Raw genomic sequence first — 13,906 nt, 5'->3', positions numbered from 1 at the left:
CCACACGGACAGTGATCGAACCTGAGACCTCGGTGCCGTGAGACAGTAGTGCTAACCACTGTGCCGATTGTGGGGCATGTGTGTACATGTCTGTGTGTAAACATAATTTATTCAGCTGGGATGTGGGTGTGTGTCTACGATGTCAAGGACCCCAAAGGGTCTAGATGTGAAAGACAGGCACTTGAAGTAAATATGCTCAATTCACTAGACACAAAAATAAGACCATGGATAGAAATTTGTATTAGGAGATAACGGAGAATTTGGCTTTCTAGATGTTAAATTTGAAGTTAAATTAAAAGGAGTTTGCACTTGGAAAAAATAAATGAGGCAGGGTTATGAAATTTATTTTACCAGAAGATGAGGGCAATAGGGGCAACATTCAAGATTTAATATTCTGGGAAGGTACATTTCAAGGAAGGGTAAAGGCTATGGAATAAAAATGAAAGAAAAAAATAATTAATGGGAGGTTGGGAGCTGTATTTTGGGGGAAGGCGCCGGTTTGACACCCCTCCAAATTGGCGTCATCGGGACGCGTGGCGTGCGCAGTCGCAAGGCCGTTGGCGCATCATGAGCAGACCCACCCGTGATGCTCCGCCCCTGATGTGCTGAGTTCCCGACGGTGCGGGCCACGTGTGGTACCAGCGGTTGGGAACCTGGCGTGCTGGCTGCAGAGTGTCCAGCACACCACACTTGTCCGGGGTCCATGCCACCGGCCGGGAGACTGCAGCTAGGCTGGGGGGAGGCCAGATGGTGGGCTGTGGGATCTGGGTGGGTGGGTTAGGGTTCCAGCACAGCCAGCACCATGTTTTCCGGTGCAACCGGTGCAGCTTGTCAGCCCTGCGCATGCATGGCCCGACGATTCTCCGGTCGTTTCCTGCATGATCCATGGGTGCTTCACGCAGCACCGGTGCTAGCCCCTCACCATACTGGAATCAGTGAGGGGTTCACGCCGATTTTCCTGTCGTGAATCACCCACAGATTCTCTGTTGGCGCCGGCACTTAGCTTCAGGAATGGAGAATTCCGCCCAATGTCTTTTATATATGCCATTTCCAGTAATGATTGGTGCATTAGGGTACAGAAACATGTGGAAACAAGTTACCACTGTAAATGCAAACAATTTAGAATGAGAACTCAAAGTTCACGTTTTAGAATGTAATGTACAATTTTAAAATATAAGTATATGCAGTCCCACATTTTGTATTGATTTATTTTAAATTAAATTCACTTACTTTTTACTTTAAACTTAGATATGTTCTTGTACCCAATTCAAATTCAACACAAGTGTGTGACAATGGGGGGAAAATTCTGAATCAGGATCGAAAATCAAATTGAAATATGCATATACTAAACAGTGCACCTTGAGAGTTTGTTTTATGCCACAAACTATTCTGGCTTTACTCTAGTGGTTTAGAATATATTAAAACCTTTTTTTACAGCACTTGTAATTCATTGGCAGTTATCTGATCCTGATCTACATTTCTTTTTTTTAGGCCAGGCAGGAGATCATCAGCAACCAAGTAAAGATTCCTTTGTGCTTCAAGCACTCGTCTAGTGAGATAACTTCACCACTGAGAAATCCTTTTTGTTTCATCAATCTCCAATTCACCTACTGTTCTGTTCACTGAAAAGCTAGAAAGACAATAATCTCTCAGGGACTACTATAATATGCTGGTTGAAGCTGCTTTGAAACAATATTAATACAGGCACCCTGGACAAAGTGGTGAAATCTCACAAACTCTAATCTGTGGCACGCTTGAAAATTCTCATTGATACTTTTTCACTTGTGTGCATGAGCCCAATAATCTTTAAAAGCCCAATAGGATAGTTTGTTTAAAAAAAAAGAAATATCATAGGACTTGGATCTTATATCCACAATTACTCACATGGCAAGTTGCGGATGTCAGCCAGGTGGATGCAGAAAGGAACTAAGCACAGCCACAACGGCTATCATGCACTAAGATAAAGAACAAAACAAGACAACCAGAGGCCGATGCATCCCAAGTCACTTTCATTGATCTAAGGGCTGGTTACAGGCTAACACTGGCAGAGACCTGGGAATGGATTGTGTACCCATTTCAGGAGGAGTAGATAACAAAGTGGGATCCTACTTGTTGGGACAGAAGAAAAACTTAATAGGGTATGAAATCTTTGAAATTAATTTAAGATTTTTTGGTTCCCCACATTTCCAACTTAGCAATCAAAATCTTGTGGAAGGCTCGGGTTCCTTCTGTTGGCAATACCAGTGACAAATCAAAATCATTCTTACGTAGTAGTCCTGCTGTCACGTGACCACTTCTTAATCTGGGAAAGTTTATTGATGAGGAAAATTCCCTTCCCTTGAGCTTTTCCACATGGCTTCATTATCCATGTGCTAGTTGGGTTCTTCCGGAATTCCTCAACAAACAAATTGTAATCTCCAGGCAGCATGAATGTAACCGGAATAAAATCTGAAAGAAAAGGATATCACATTGTTGAAATCCTCTGCTCTCCCGTGTCTTCCTTCAAGTCAGAGTGGATTTAGAATACAGGAATTTAAATCTCTCTAAAATGACTGAACTGTTTAAAATAAAAGCAACTTTTTTCCTTTTTTTAAATAAATTTAGAGTACCCAATTATTTATTTTTTTCCAATTAAGGGGCAATTTAGCATGGCCAATCCACCTAACCTACACATCTTTGGGTTGTGGGGGTGAAACCCACGCAGACATGGAGAGAATGTGCAAACTCCACACGGACAGTGACCCAGAGCCGGGATTCGGAACCAGGTCCTCAGCACCGTCGTCCCAGTGCTAACCACTGCACCACCCTGCTGCCTTAAAAGAAAAGCAACTTGATAATGTATACAGAATAAAAATTCCACCCTCTGTGTAGTAGATTTGGTTAAAAAAGGAGAACTGTAAATTCATGTATGGTTTCTCCAAAATTACAAATGTTGTATGTATATTATAATGTATAATTGTCCAACTACTGGACTATCGAAAGTAGCAGGTCTGGCAGCTGAGGTACCATTTCAAATCATTTTAGTCAAAGTTCTGACAGGAGATCAACAACCTGAAATATTAATAGGTTCCACCAGATGTGCTGACCAACATTTTTTCTTTTTATTTCAATTTTCCAGCGTGTCTGCATTATTTTGTTCTTTTAGATCTGACTGCAAGGTCTTTGCTTTCCATCTGCTCCCACACAGAGTTAAGTATCAGTATCAGCAATATGAACCTGGTTTCCACTATGCAAGGTGAAATAAGTAAAAGCCATGTAAAAAATCCTTTTGTCATATCCATCTGCTGAATAGATCCTTTGGCCACCTCCCCTTAACTCCCAGTAACTCCAGCTTGGGCCTCCAAATGTGATGCACTTTGGTAAGAATTAGGAGGGTGAAAATTTCGGATAAGGACTTCATAGATTCCCATTTCACTCATTGTAGTTTTGCTCTTAAACACTTGCCAAAAAAAATAAATGCTGCCAGTACTGCAATCTCCATGCAACATTTAACACAAGAGGTGGAATATGTTGCCCCAAGATGAGAATCATTAGAATTTACAGTGCAGAAGGAGGACTGAAGAAAAAAGGAGAACAATTTTTTGTCCAAAGCTCCACGATCAAGGCTTGACACAGATTGACGCAAAAAAATTTGGCTAAATTTACATGTTGTTCAGACAATTGTTCAAAACAATGTTTGAGATATCAAACAAAAAACACAGGTACGTCCCATGTGAAGTTAATGTCAGTTATTTGGTCCTTAGTAAGAACTACTATTGTGAAAAGTACACTGTGTCTTAACCCTGATTCTAATGCAGAAGTGTTTGCTGCATGTCTTAGGTATGACAACAGTTCCACTCTCCAATGTGAACATTGTCACCTTTGAGGCACAGCTACTATCACAGTAACAATTACCACACGATCTTAGAAAAGAAGGTAGTGAGCTGGAAACTACTCAGATTATCCCCATAACTGATATCTCTGGTGCAGCCGAGCAGATGTAGATATAATGCTCAAAGGACACCAAAACAACTATAAAATTGATTATATATATATATATATATTTTAAATAAATAAATTCACCTGAAATTCATTGTTTTAACTAAAAAAGGCAAGCAAAAAGGGAGCATCTTGACTACAATTGCCTGCGTATATTTTATTTGATGCAATGTGTATTTCTCCTTGCAATATTGATGGCACTTAATTCTTTAATTTGCTAACACTCACTTTTTACTAGCTACTCAACAACAAATTATATAGTAGTCAATGTTCCAAGGCATTTCACAGAGGCAAAATGGATTGCAGCAAAGGTAGGGGATTGCAGCAAAGGTAGGAATTGTTCTAAAACGATAGCTAAAAAGATTGGTTTCCAGTGGGATTTTGGAAGGAGCATGAGAAGTAGAAAGACAGCGTGATTTAGAAAGTTCCAGTGAGTAAAGTTTAGAAAGCCGATGGCTCTACCAACAGAGTGAATTCGCAGAAATGGAAGTCACGAATAGGAGACAAGGGTTAATGAGCAAAGTTATGGCTCAAATGTAGAGCTGCAGGGTGTTACAGATGTAGTAACAAAGCAAATTTTGCGTAGAAAACTATCCGAAGGGGTTTCACACAGGCATGAGGAAACAAGACGCCAGGTCAGTCAAGGAGAAACATCCGTGAGCATAAACTTCATAAAAGAGTTGTTTTTAAAAAAAAAAGAGGGTCTTACAGAAATGAACGATGGTTATAGAGGAGAGTTTCAGTGAGAAACTTAATGTGGGACCACGGGTGCAGAAAGCACAGCTGTTACAGGATCGCGGGGTCGAGGAAAAGGGAGGGAGGGATGCATAAGAAGGCCAGAGACCAGAATTTTTGCAGGGGCTGTAAGGGCTGGAGAAGACTACAGAACAAGGGAAAATGAAGAATTTAAATGCAAAGATAACAATTTTAAATTTGATACACCATGGGATTGGGAGTCAAGGGAAGATGGAGGTAATGGGGAAGCGTGACTGGGTGTGCATAGGATACCAGCTCATAGTAATAAAGTGCTAATGGGAGACCAAAAAGTAAAGAACTGCAGTATGGAGGGGAGGAAAGCATGTAGGACGGGCAGTACGGTGGCACAGTGGTTAGTGCTGCTGCCTGATAGCGCCAAGGTCCATGTTTGATCCCGGCTTTGGATCACTGTCCGTGTGGAGTTTGCACATTCTCCCTGTGTTTGTGCGAGTTCCGCCCCCACAACCCAAAGATGTGCCGGATAGGTGAATTGGCCACGCTAAATTGCCCCTTAATTGGAAAAAATGAATTGGGTACTCTTCAATTTATTTTAAAAAAGGAAAGCACATAGGATGGTTCTGCTCTTCCCAGCATTTAGCTGGAGAAAGTTATACCCCTTTTGAGACTGAACGGCAAAGTTTTGAAGATTTATGCAACATTGAATAGGACACTAAAATTGCATACTACTTAATTCAAAAATAGGCAGAATTAGAACCATAGGTAAAGAGGTTCAGCATTGGCAGAAGAACAATTTCAGTTGTGGGTGGATCTGGCTTAATCTCAACTTTGTTGGATAAACAGGTTGACAACATAAAAGGTGTTGCTCGAAATGAGGGTGGTAAAATGGTCAAGCTGTGTGTCAATAGCATTCATATGGAAATTGACCCCATGCCTGCAGATAATGTCACTGGCTGGACACATGTAAATGAAAATGGGAATGATATGGCAGGGAGCGGTTCCTCTGGAGGCAACTATAGGGACAAGAGAAGGAACTTTGCTTAAGATACACTGGTGGGACTTCCGGTGGCGTGGGCGCGCAGGGCGGCCGCAGCGCGTAGAGTTCCCGCCGGTGGCACGAGTCGCAGCGATTTCGGGGAAATCCCCGAGTTTCAACACACCCCCCGACTACCGTCGGCCTTTGTGCCATTGCGAGCAGCCAGCGGGGCCGGTTTAAAAACCGGTGAAGAACCCCGCGCGGGTGTTGGGGCGGCGGGGGCAGAGGTCCTGGGCCCAGCGCGGCATCGAGGTCAGAGCAGCGGGGGCGGAGCTACGAGGAGGCCGAGGAGGCAGGCCCGAGTCCAGGACACCATGCAAGTGCGGTGTCCCACAACTAGGAGGAAGAAAGAAGGCTGGAACCTGGTCCCAGGGGAGTTCTGGATGAGTACAGAGGGGAAAGGAAGAGAGCTGGAAGATTTAAAGAAATTTAAAGAAGTTTGGTGAAGTTTGTTTTTTCCCTCCCCTTTGTCTTTAAAAAAAAATAATTCAGATTGATGAAGGACAGAAGGGTGGAGGGAGAGAGAGAAGAGAAAGAAAGTGAAAAATAAGCTGATAAAGGATGCAAAAAGCAGCGTCGAAGAAAGGAGGAAATGTGGCTTCGCCGCTGAAGGAGAAGAAGAATAAAAGTGGTGATAGGATGGTGGAAGCCGAACTGTAAAGCGGGGCCGCACTATTTACGGTGGAGAAGATGACCGAGGTGATGGCGGTGGAGCTGGAAAAACAGTTTGCGAGGCACATGGAGGCCTGGAAAAAGGAGACAGCGGCCGCATTGAAGTTACTGGTGGAGGAGGCAATCGCCCCGATAATTGCCCCGTCGAAGGTGGCGGTGGCAAAGGCATTGGCCCAGGTGAGAGAGCAGGGCGAGAAGATGAAAGAAGTGGAGGAAGCCATGTCACGACACAGCGACCAGGTCACCTCGATGGGAGATGGGTTGCGCAGGGCTGTGGAGATTAATAGAGGTCTCCGAGCAAAGCTGGAAGACTAGGAAAACCGCTCAAGGCGGCATAATTTGAGAATTGTGGGCTTGCCCGAAGGAACAGAGGGCCCAAGGCCAACACAATACTTCACTAAGAAGTTGGCGGAGCTGATGGGGGAGGGTGAGAGCCCCTCCCAGTACGAGCTAGACCGAGCCCATCGGTCATTAAGGCCGAAGCCCAAAGTGAACGAGCCGCCAAGGGCAGTAATTATCTGCTTCTACAAGTTTTGCATGAAGGAGAAGGTGTTAAACTGGGTGAAGCAGAAGCGGGAGATACTATGGGATGGTACTATGGTCCAGATCTACCAGGACTTGACGGTGGAGTTGGCAAAAAGACGAGCGGCATTTGGGCGAGTGAAGGCGATGTTGTACAAGAAGGGGGTACGATTTGGTATGGTGTACCCAGCGAGGTTGAGGGTAACGTATAACGGCAAAGACTTTTATTTTGAGACAGCGGATGCAGCTGAGGCGTTCGTGAAGGCAGAAGGCTTGGGACAGACATGAAGAGTGGAGCTGGAAGAGAGACTGTGGACTGTGTTTGAACAGCCGGAAAATGTATAAATGTTATAACTTTCTTTTTATGGATTTGTATTTGGATTTGTATTGTAATCTACTTCTCTTTGTATTGTTATAGAGTTTAAGTTAATGGTGGGTTGATGGGCGCTCTGTTGCGACGGTCAAATGTTATGTTAGTGAATTGTATGGGTTGGTTTGTTGGGTTTGGTTTTTTTTCTCTGGGACTGGGTGGAAGGGGATGATATGTCTTGGCGGGGGGGGAGCCACCCGCACTAGCTAGCTAAAGTCAGTCAGATAGTGAACGGAGGTGAGAGGAGAAGAGAGCTGTGGACATTGGAGCCGGGTTAGCAGGCGTCAATGGGCCTACGAGGCGAGTGAGGGGGGGGGGAAGGGGTTCGATGTTAACAATGGACAGATCAGGCTTATGGGGCAGGGCCCGGCGGTATGTTGAAGGTGGATATGAAATGTGGGGGTGGTGGTGGGTGGTGAGAGACCCCCAGTAAGGAGAGTTACGTGGAACATGAGAGGGCTAGGAGGTCCGGTCAAGAGGTCAAGATGCTTGCGCATCTTAAGAGTCTGAAAACTGATGTGGCAATGCTGCAGGCCTCACTTGAGGGTGAAGGACCAGGTGAGACTTAAAAAGGGTTGGGTTAGCCAAGTGTTTCATTCTGGATTTGATGGTTTGACTCGAGGGGTAGCAGTGTTGGTCAGCAAAAGGGTACGCTTCCATTTGGAGACGGTAGTGGCAGATCAGGGGGGTAGATATGTGATTGTGGCCGGGGCGCTGGACGGGAGATTAGTGGCGCTGGTAAGTGTATACGGTCCCAACTGGGACGATGCGGGATTTGCGAGGAAGGTGTTTGGAGCCATTCCCAACTTGGACACGGGGGGGGGGGGGGGGGGACCTGAACTTGGTGCAGGAGCCAAGTTTGGACAGATCACGGCCGCGCTCGCTAGTCCCACCGGGGGGGGCAAAGGCGCTAGCTGGGCTAATGGTGGAAATGGGAGGGGTGGACCCTTGAAGGTTCCTGCGCTCAAGGGAACGGGAGTACTCGTTTTTCTCAGCAGTCCATCGGGTATACTCGCGGATTGACTTTTTTGTGGTGGGAAAGGCTTTGCTGGCTGGAGTCAAGGGGTCAGAATACTCTGCAATTGCTGTGTCAGATCACGCACCACATTGGGTGGATATGGTGCTGGAGAAGGGGGTAGTGCAGAGGCCGGGGTGGAAACTGGATGTGGGGCTTTTGGGGAACCAAGTATTCTGTGAAAAAATTGAAAAGGTAATTAAGGAATATGTAAGATTCAACTGTACGGGTGAGGTGTCAATGGCAGTCGTCTGGGAGGCTCTAAAGGCGGTAGTGAGGGGTGAGGTAATTTTGTTTAAGGCCAGGGTGGACAAAGAGAGGTTGGAGCAGCAGAGGCTAATAGATGAGATGTTGGAGTTATGATAGGAGTTATGTGGAGGATGGGGACCCAGCGATGCTGGGAAAGAGGAAGGAACTACAGGCGAGCTTCGACCGACTATCCACCAGAAAGGCGGTGCCCCAACTGAGGCGAGCGAGGGGTGCAGTTTCTGAACATGGAGACAAGGCAGGTCCGGAGGGAGGCAGCAGTAAGGGAAATTCTTCAGGTAAGGGATAGGGCCGGGAAGTTGGTGGTGGCTCCGGAGCTGATTAACAAGGTTTTGAGGAATTCTACGAGAGGTTGTACAGGTCAGAGCCACCCGGGGGGGACCGTGAGATGCTGGAATTTCTAGATGGGTTGGAGTACCCGAGGCTAGGGGTGGGAGACAAGGCTACATTAGAAGGAGCAATACTGGAGATAAAAGACGCGATTGGAAGGATGCAGTCGGGGAAGGTGGCAGGGCCGGATGGGTTTCCGGTGGAATATTATAAAAAATGTAAGGATAAGTTGGCACCCCGGATGGTAGGGATGTTTGAAGAGACGATAGGGAAGGGAGTGCTGCCGCAAACCTTGGGGGAGGCATCGATTTCACTGTTGCTTAAAAAGGATAAGGATCCGACGGAGTGTGGGTCGTATAGGCCCATTTCACTTCTTAATGTGGACGCAAAGGTATTGGCAAAGGTACTGGCGGGTAGGCTGGAGGGGTGCTTCCTGAAGATGATAGGTGAGGATCACACAGGGTTCGTGAAAGGGAGGCAGCTGTTTTCGAATATTAGGAGGGTCTTGAACGTCGTTATGGCACCGGCGGAAGGGAAGGAAACAGAGGTGGTGGTGGCACTGGACGCCGAGAAGGCGTTTGATCGGGTGGAATGGGGGTACCTGATGGCAGTGCTGGAACGGTTTGGGATTGGAGCAAGATTTGTGAACTGGGTAACGTTATTATATAAGGAGACGAAGGTGAGTGTCCGCATGAACAATATCAGTTCGAGATACTTCTCTCTCCACCGTGGGACGAGACAGGGATGTCCTATGTCCCCCCTGCTGTTTGCGCTTGCGATTGAGCCGTTGGCCATCGCATTAAGAAGTTCGGGAGCATAGAAAGGAATAGTGGGGGGGGGGGGGGGGCATAGGGTGTCCTTGTATGCCGACGACTTGCTGTTGTATGTGTCGGAGCCAAGTGCGTCGATAGAAGGAATATTGGAGTTGCTGCAGGTATTTGGGTCTTTCTCTGGGTACAAGCTGAACTTGGACAAGAGTGAGTATTTTGTGGTGTCTCAACCGGGGGTGGGGGCAGGGGTGGTGGGGCTGCCATTCCGTAGGGCAGGGACTCACTTTAGGTATTTGGGGGTGCAGGTTGCCCAGGAGTGGGGAAGGCTTCGCAGATACAACATCACTAGTTTGGTGGGGAGAGTGAAAGCCGACCTGGCGAGGTGGGATGGTCTCCCTCTGTCACTGGCGGGTTGGGTGCAGGCGGTTAAAATGAATATGTTGCCGCGATTTGTTTATTTTTCAATGCCTACCGATTTTCCTGCCAGTTTTTTACAGGGAGATTGAGGGGAGGATTACCTCGTTTATATGGGGAGGGAAGGTGGCCAGAGTGAGGAAGGTGCTGCTACAGAGGGGAAGGCAGGCAGGGGGTTTGGGTCTCTCGAACCTTATGTACTACTACTGGGCGGCAAATGTGGAGAAGGTGCGGAGCTGGGTCAGAGGGGTTGATTCCCAGTGGGTCAGAATGGAGGAGAGTTTGTGCAGGGGGTCGGGGCTGAAGGCACTAGCAACAGCCCCACTCCCGATAGCTCCGGGGAAATACTCAGGGAGTCCGGTGGTAATAGCTTCATTGAAAATCTGGAGGCAGTTTCGCCAACACTTCAGGTTGGGGGCAGGGTCGAGGGAAATGCCGATCCGGGAGAACCACAGATTTGAGTCAGGGAGGTGGGACGGAAGCTTTCGGAAATGGGAAGAGAAGGGGATTAAGACTCTAAAAGTTTTGTTTCTTCGGGGTCGATTTGCAAGATTGATGGAGCTGGAAGCGAAGTATGGGCTGGAGCAGGGAGAAGTGTTTAGGTATATGCAAGTTCGGGACTTTGCCAGAAAGGAGATAGAGTTTCCCGGAGGAACCAGCCTCCACGTTGTTGGAGGAGGTGCTGGCGACAAGTGGACTGGAGAAGGGGACAGTGTCAGCGGTATACGGAGCTATGTTGGAAAAGGATAAGGCACCACTGGAGGGGATCAAAGCGAAGTGGGAGAGGTTATAGAGGAGGGGGTCTGGTGTGAGGTGCTCCGGAGAGTGAATGTCTCCACCTCGTGTGCGAGGTTGGGGCTGATACAGCTGAAGATGGTGTACCTCACGAGGGCAAGGATGAGCCAATTCTTTGAAGGAGTAGAAGATGTATGTGAACGTTGCGGAGTGGTGCCCGCTAATCTCGTTCATATGTTTTGGTCCTGTCCAAAGCTTGGGGAGTACTGGAAGGAGGTGTTTAGGGTAATTTCCAAGGTGGTGCATGTGAAGCTGGACCCGGGTCCCTGGGAGGCCATATTCGGGGTGTCGGATCAGCCAGGGTTGGAAACGGGTGCGGAGGCAGATATCATAGCCTTCGCCTCGTAGATCGCCCGAAGGCAGATCCTGCTGGGATGGCCTCGCCACCCTGTGCCCTGGCGTGGCGAGGGGACCTGTTGGAATACTTGACCCCTGAGAAGGTCAAGTTTGAACTGAGGGGAAGCTCGGAGGGGTTCTACAAGTCATGGGCACTATTTATTATGCTCTTTCAAGAACTGGATAACATCGAACATTAGTTGGGGGGGGGGGGGGGGGGGGGAATCCCGGATTCCTTTTTTTTTCTTTGTCATTTGTTTATGTTAACATGCGGGCTGATGTCTGGGCAAGGTGGGAGGATGGGATCGTTGTTACTGTTATGGGGTTTGAAATATTTGTTGTTGGTTATTGTTGGGTCTAAATTCGGGCGAAAAATTGTGAAAAAGGAGAATAAAAATTTTTTTTGAAAAAGATATACTGGTGGTTAGAAGGAGTAAAAATGGAACCAAGCAAAGAGATACAAGGATGAATAATTTTAGGGTGGTTAGGATGGGTGATCAATAGTACGTTCAGGTAAACAAATCAGCTTTCACTTCATTATTTCCATTCGCCAATTACCAGTTTGGCAGTCAGGCATTTTTAGTATTGCCTACTTTTTAAAGAAATGTATTCCGCATGATACCTAATTAAGGGACAATTTAGCGTGGCCAGTCCACCTACCCTGCACATTTTTGGGTTGTGGGGGTAAGACACGCAGTCCTTTGCAATGTTGAGTTGACCTTAATTGCCAACTGTAATATTCCTGAAATATTGTTTGTATTTACACCTGTAAAACAATTTATTTTCCCAGTACAGCTTTTCTCTCCGAGTGCTTTCCCAATAAATGACAGCATTATTCCCCAAAAGCCCCCAAAATTGAAGTTTTTCCAATGCACAATAAAACTCATTGTTTTCAGGCAGATCCACTGACTCAGATTTCCTAGTGTTAAGAAAAGAATCCTGCTTTCAACTACCCTTCCGATCCATCCGCTGTTTTATGGAAAAGAATACCTACCTCCACAAAATGGATCCAATCCAGTCTAATACCCTACTTTTCAGCATGCAAATCTGAAGTTTCCCAAGGGCATCAAGTCAGCTAACTAAGTATAAAATAGGTGTCAAAAATGGAACTAAAAAAAACAGATTTAGTGCTACATCGGAGAGCTTATTTTGGAAGTTTCAACCTCTATAAAGTTTGATCCAACGTCTAAGCGAGGTTGACCACATTTCCCAATACTGAATATGTGATCCTGGTAAAATTTCTCATATTCAAGTGAGGTCAACGACAATCAGGGATATGTTATTTTAATCAATTGAGAGATCCAATTAGGAGAACGGAAAATGTGTCCAAGGTGCACAACATGCTAAGCCAAACAATTCCTCATTTGCATCTATTTTATCAGCTTGTGTTTTGCCTAATAAATATAACTCCAAAACACTTGGGACTTGCAGTTTCATTGTACAGCCAACTTGTGTAATTTTGTCTAAAAATGTTGGGTAATTTTACGATGGCCACTGCAAAGCAATTGAAAACTATGTTGCACATGTTTGTCATTTAACCCGAGTTACCGGACTGTTGTAAGTTATTGAAGAGTCTTTACTTCAAAAATTTAAATAATTTTTGGAGGTCTTTTGAAGTAAACATTGAATCAAATGTATACAGTTAGAACTTTGCATGCTTTGGGCTTAGAACTGATTCAAGTTATCTCGGGCACCTGTCGCCACCATTACCTGGTACATTGACTATAGTGCTGCAGTAAGTGACATGGAATAATATAGTATAACAATAAAACACTTAGTTTTAATTTGGTTTCAGGAACAGGAGCCATTTGGCAGCATCAGGTGTTGTGGAATGCAACTGACAACAGAAGGCTGAAAATGCAGGACAATGTGTTCCTAGGACACCTCTGATGGGGTTAAGTACAGCACTGTCCCTTTAAAAACAGGACATAGTCGTTCTAAATCTACCTCACTAAAAGACATACAGAAAATAAAGATTGCATTAGCTGGATTTGCCGGAGGCAATGACATTCAAAATGCACGAATAGGCACATAGAACATACAGTGCAGGAGGCGGCCATTCGGCCCATTGAGCCTGCACCAACCCACTTAAGCCCTCACTTCCACCCTACGCCCGTAACCCCTCCTAACCGGTTTTTGGACACTAAGGGCAATTTATCTTGGCCAATCCACCTAACCTGCACGTCTCTGGACTGTGGGAGGAAACCGGAGTACCCGGAGGAAACCCACGCAGACACGGGGAGAACGTGCTGACTCCTCACAGACACTGACCCAGCAGGGAATCGAACCTGGGACCCTGGCGCTGTGAAGCCACAGTGCTATCCACTTGTGCTACTGTGCTGCCCTAATTATATTCAAGATACATTTTCACACGAGTCTGTATTATTCAACTGTAGATAAAACTTGACAGACTCACAATGCCGGACGTGAAGGGAAGTTCAGAAATTGTTGTGAGAAATCAAAGCATAACATGCTTCAAATATTTCAAATTTCTGCCAACTGTAGAGAGGAAAACAGCCAGGCTATGAATCAATCTTTCATTTTATCTACACCAGCTCCGTGACCAACTGATCAACTTAAATAATCACAGTATTAATCAACTGATCAAATTAGTCCATATTTGATTCAGCAATTTTTAAATAGAACATCATAGTCATTAGATTAACAATGAATAAAACTTGAAGTAG

General features: G+C 45.9%; 1 protein-coding gene across 2 annotated transcripts in view; it reads right to left on the bottom strand.

Annotated features, from left to right (window-relative positions):
• Window positions 1-13,906, bottom strand: part of LOC119978564 (probable tubulin polyglutamylase TTLL1) — a 75,983-nt gene that overhangs the window by 43,749 nt on the left and 18,328 nt on the right. For both annotated transcript variants that reach the window (XM_038820297.1, XM_038820298.1), the window contains exon 3: window positions 2,268-2,448. In XM_038820297.1, the coding sequence (XP_038676225.1) occupies window positions 2,268-2,448 (181 nt within the window). The remainder of the gene's footprint in view (window positions 1-2,267; window positions 2,449-13,906) is intronic.

The sequence above is a fragment of the Scyliorhinus canicula genome, chromosome 15 (genome assembly GCF_902713615.1).
Source record: "Scyliorhinus canicula chromosome 15, sScyCan1.1, whole genome shotgun sequence".
NCBI classification, from domain to species: domain Eukaryota; kingdom Metazoa; phylum Chordata; class Chondrichthyes; order Carcharhiniformes; family Scyliorhinidae; genus Scyliorhinus; species Scyliorhinus canicula.
Note: the sequence above shows the minus strand (reverse complement) of the source record. Positions and strands in the feature narration are given on the sequence as shown.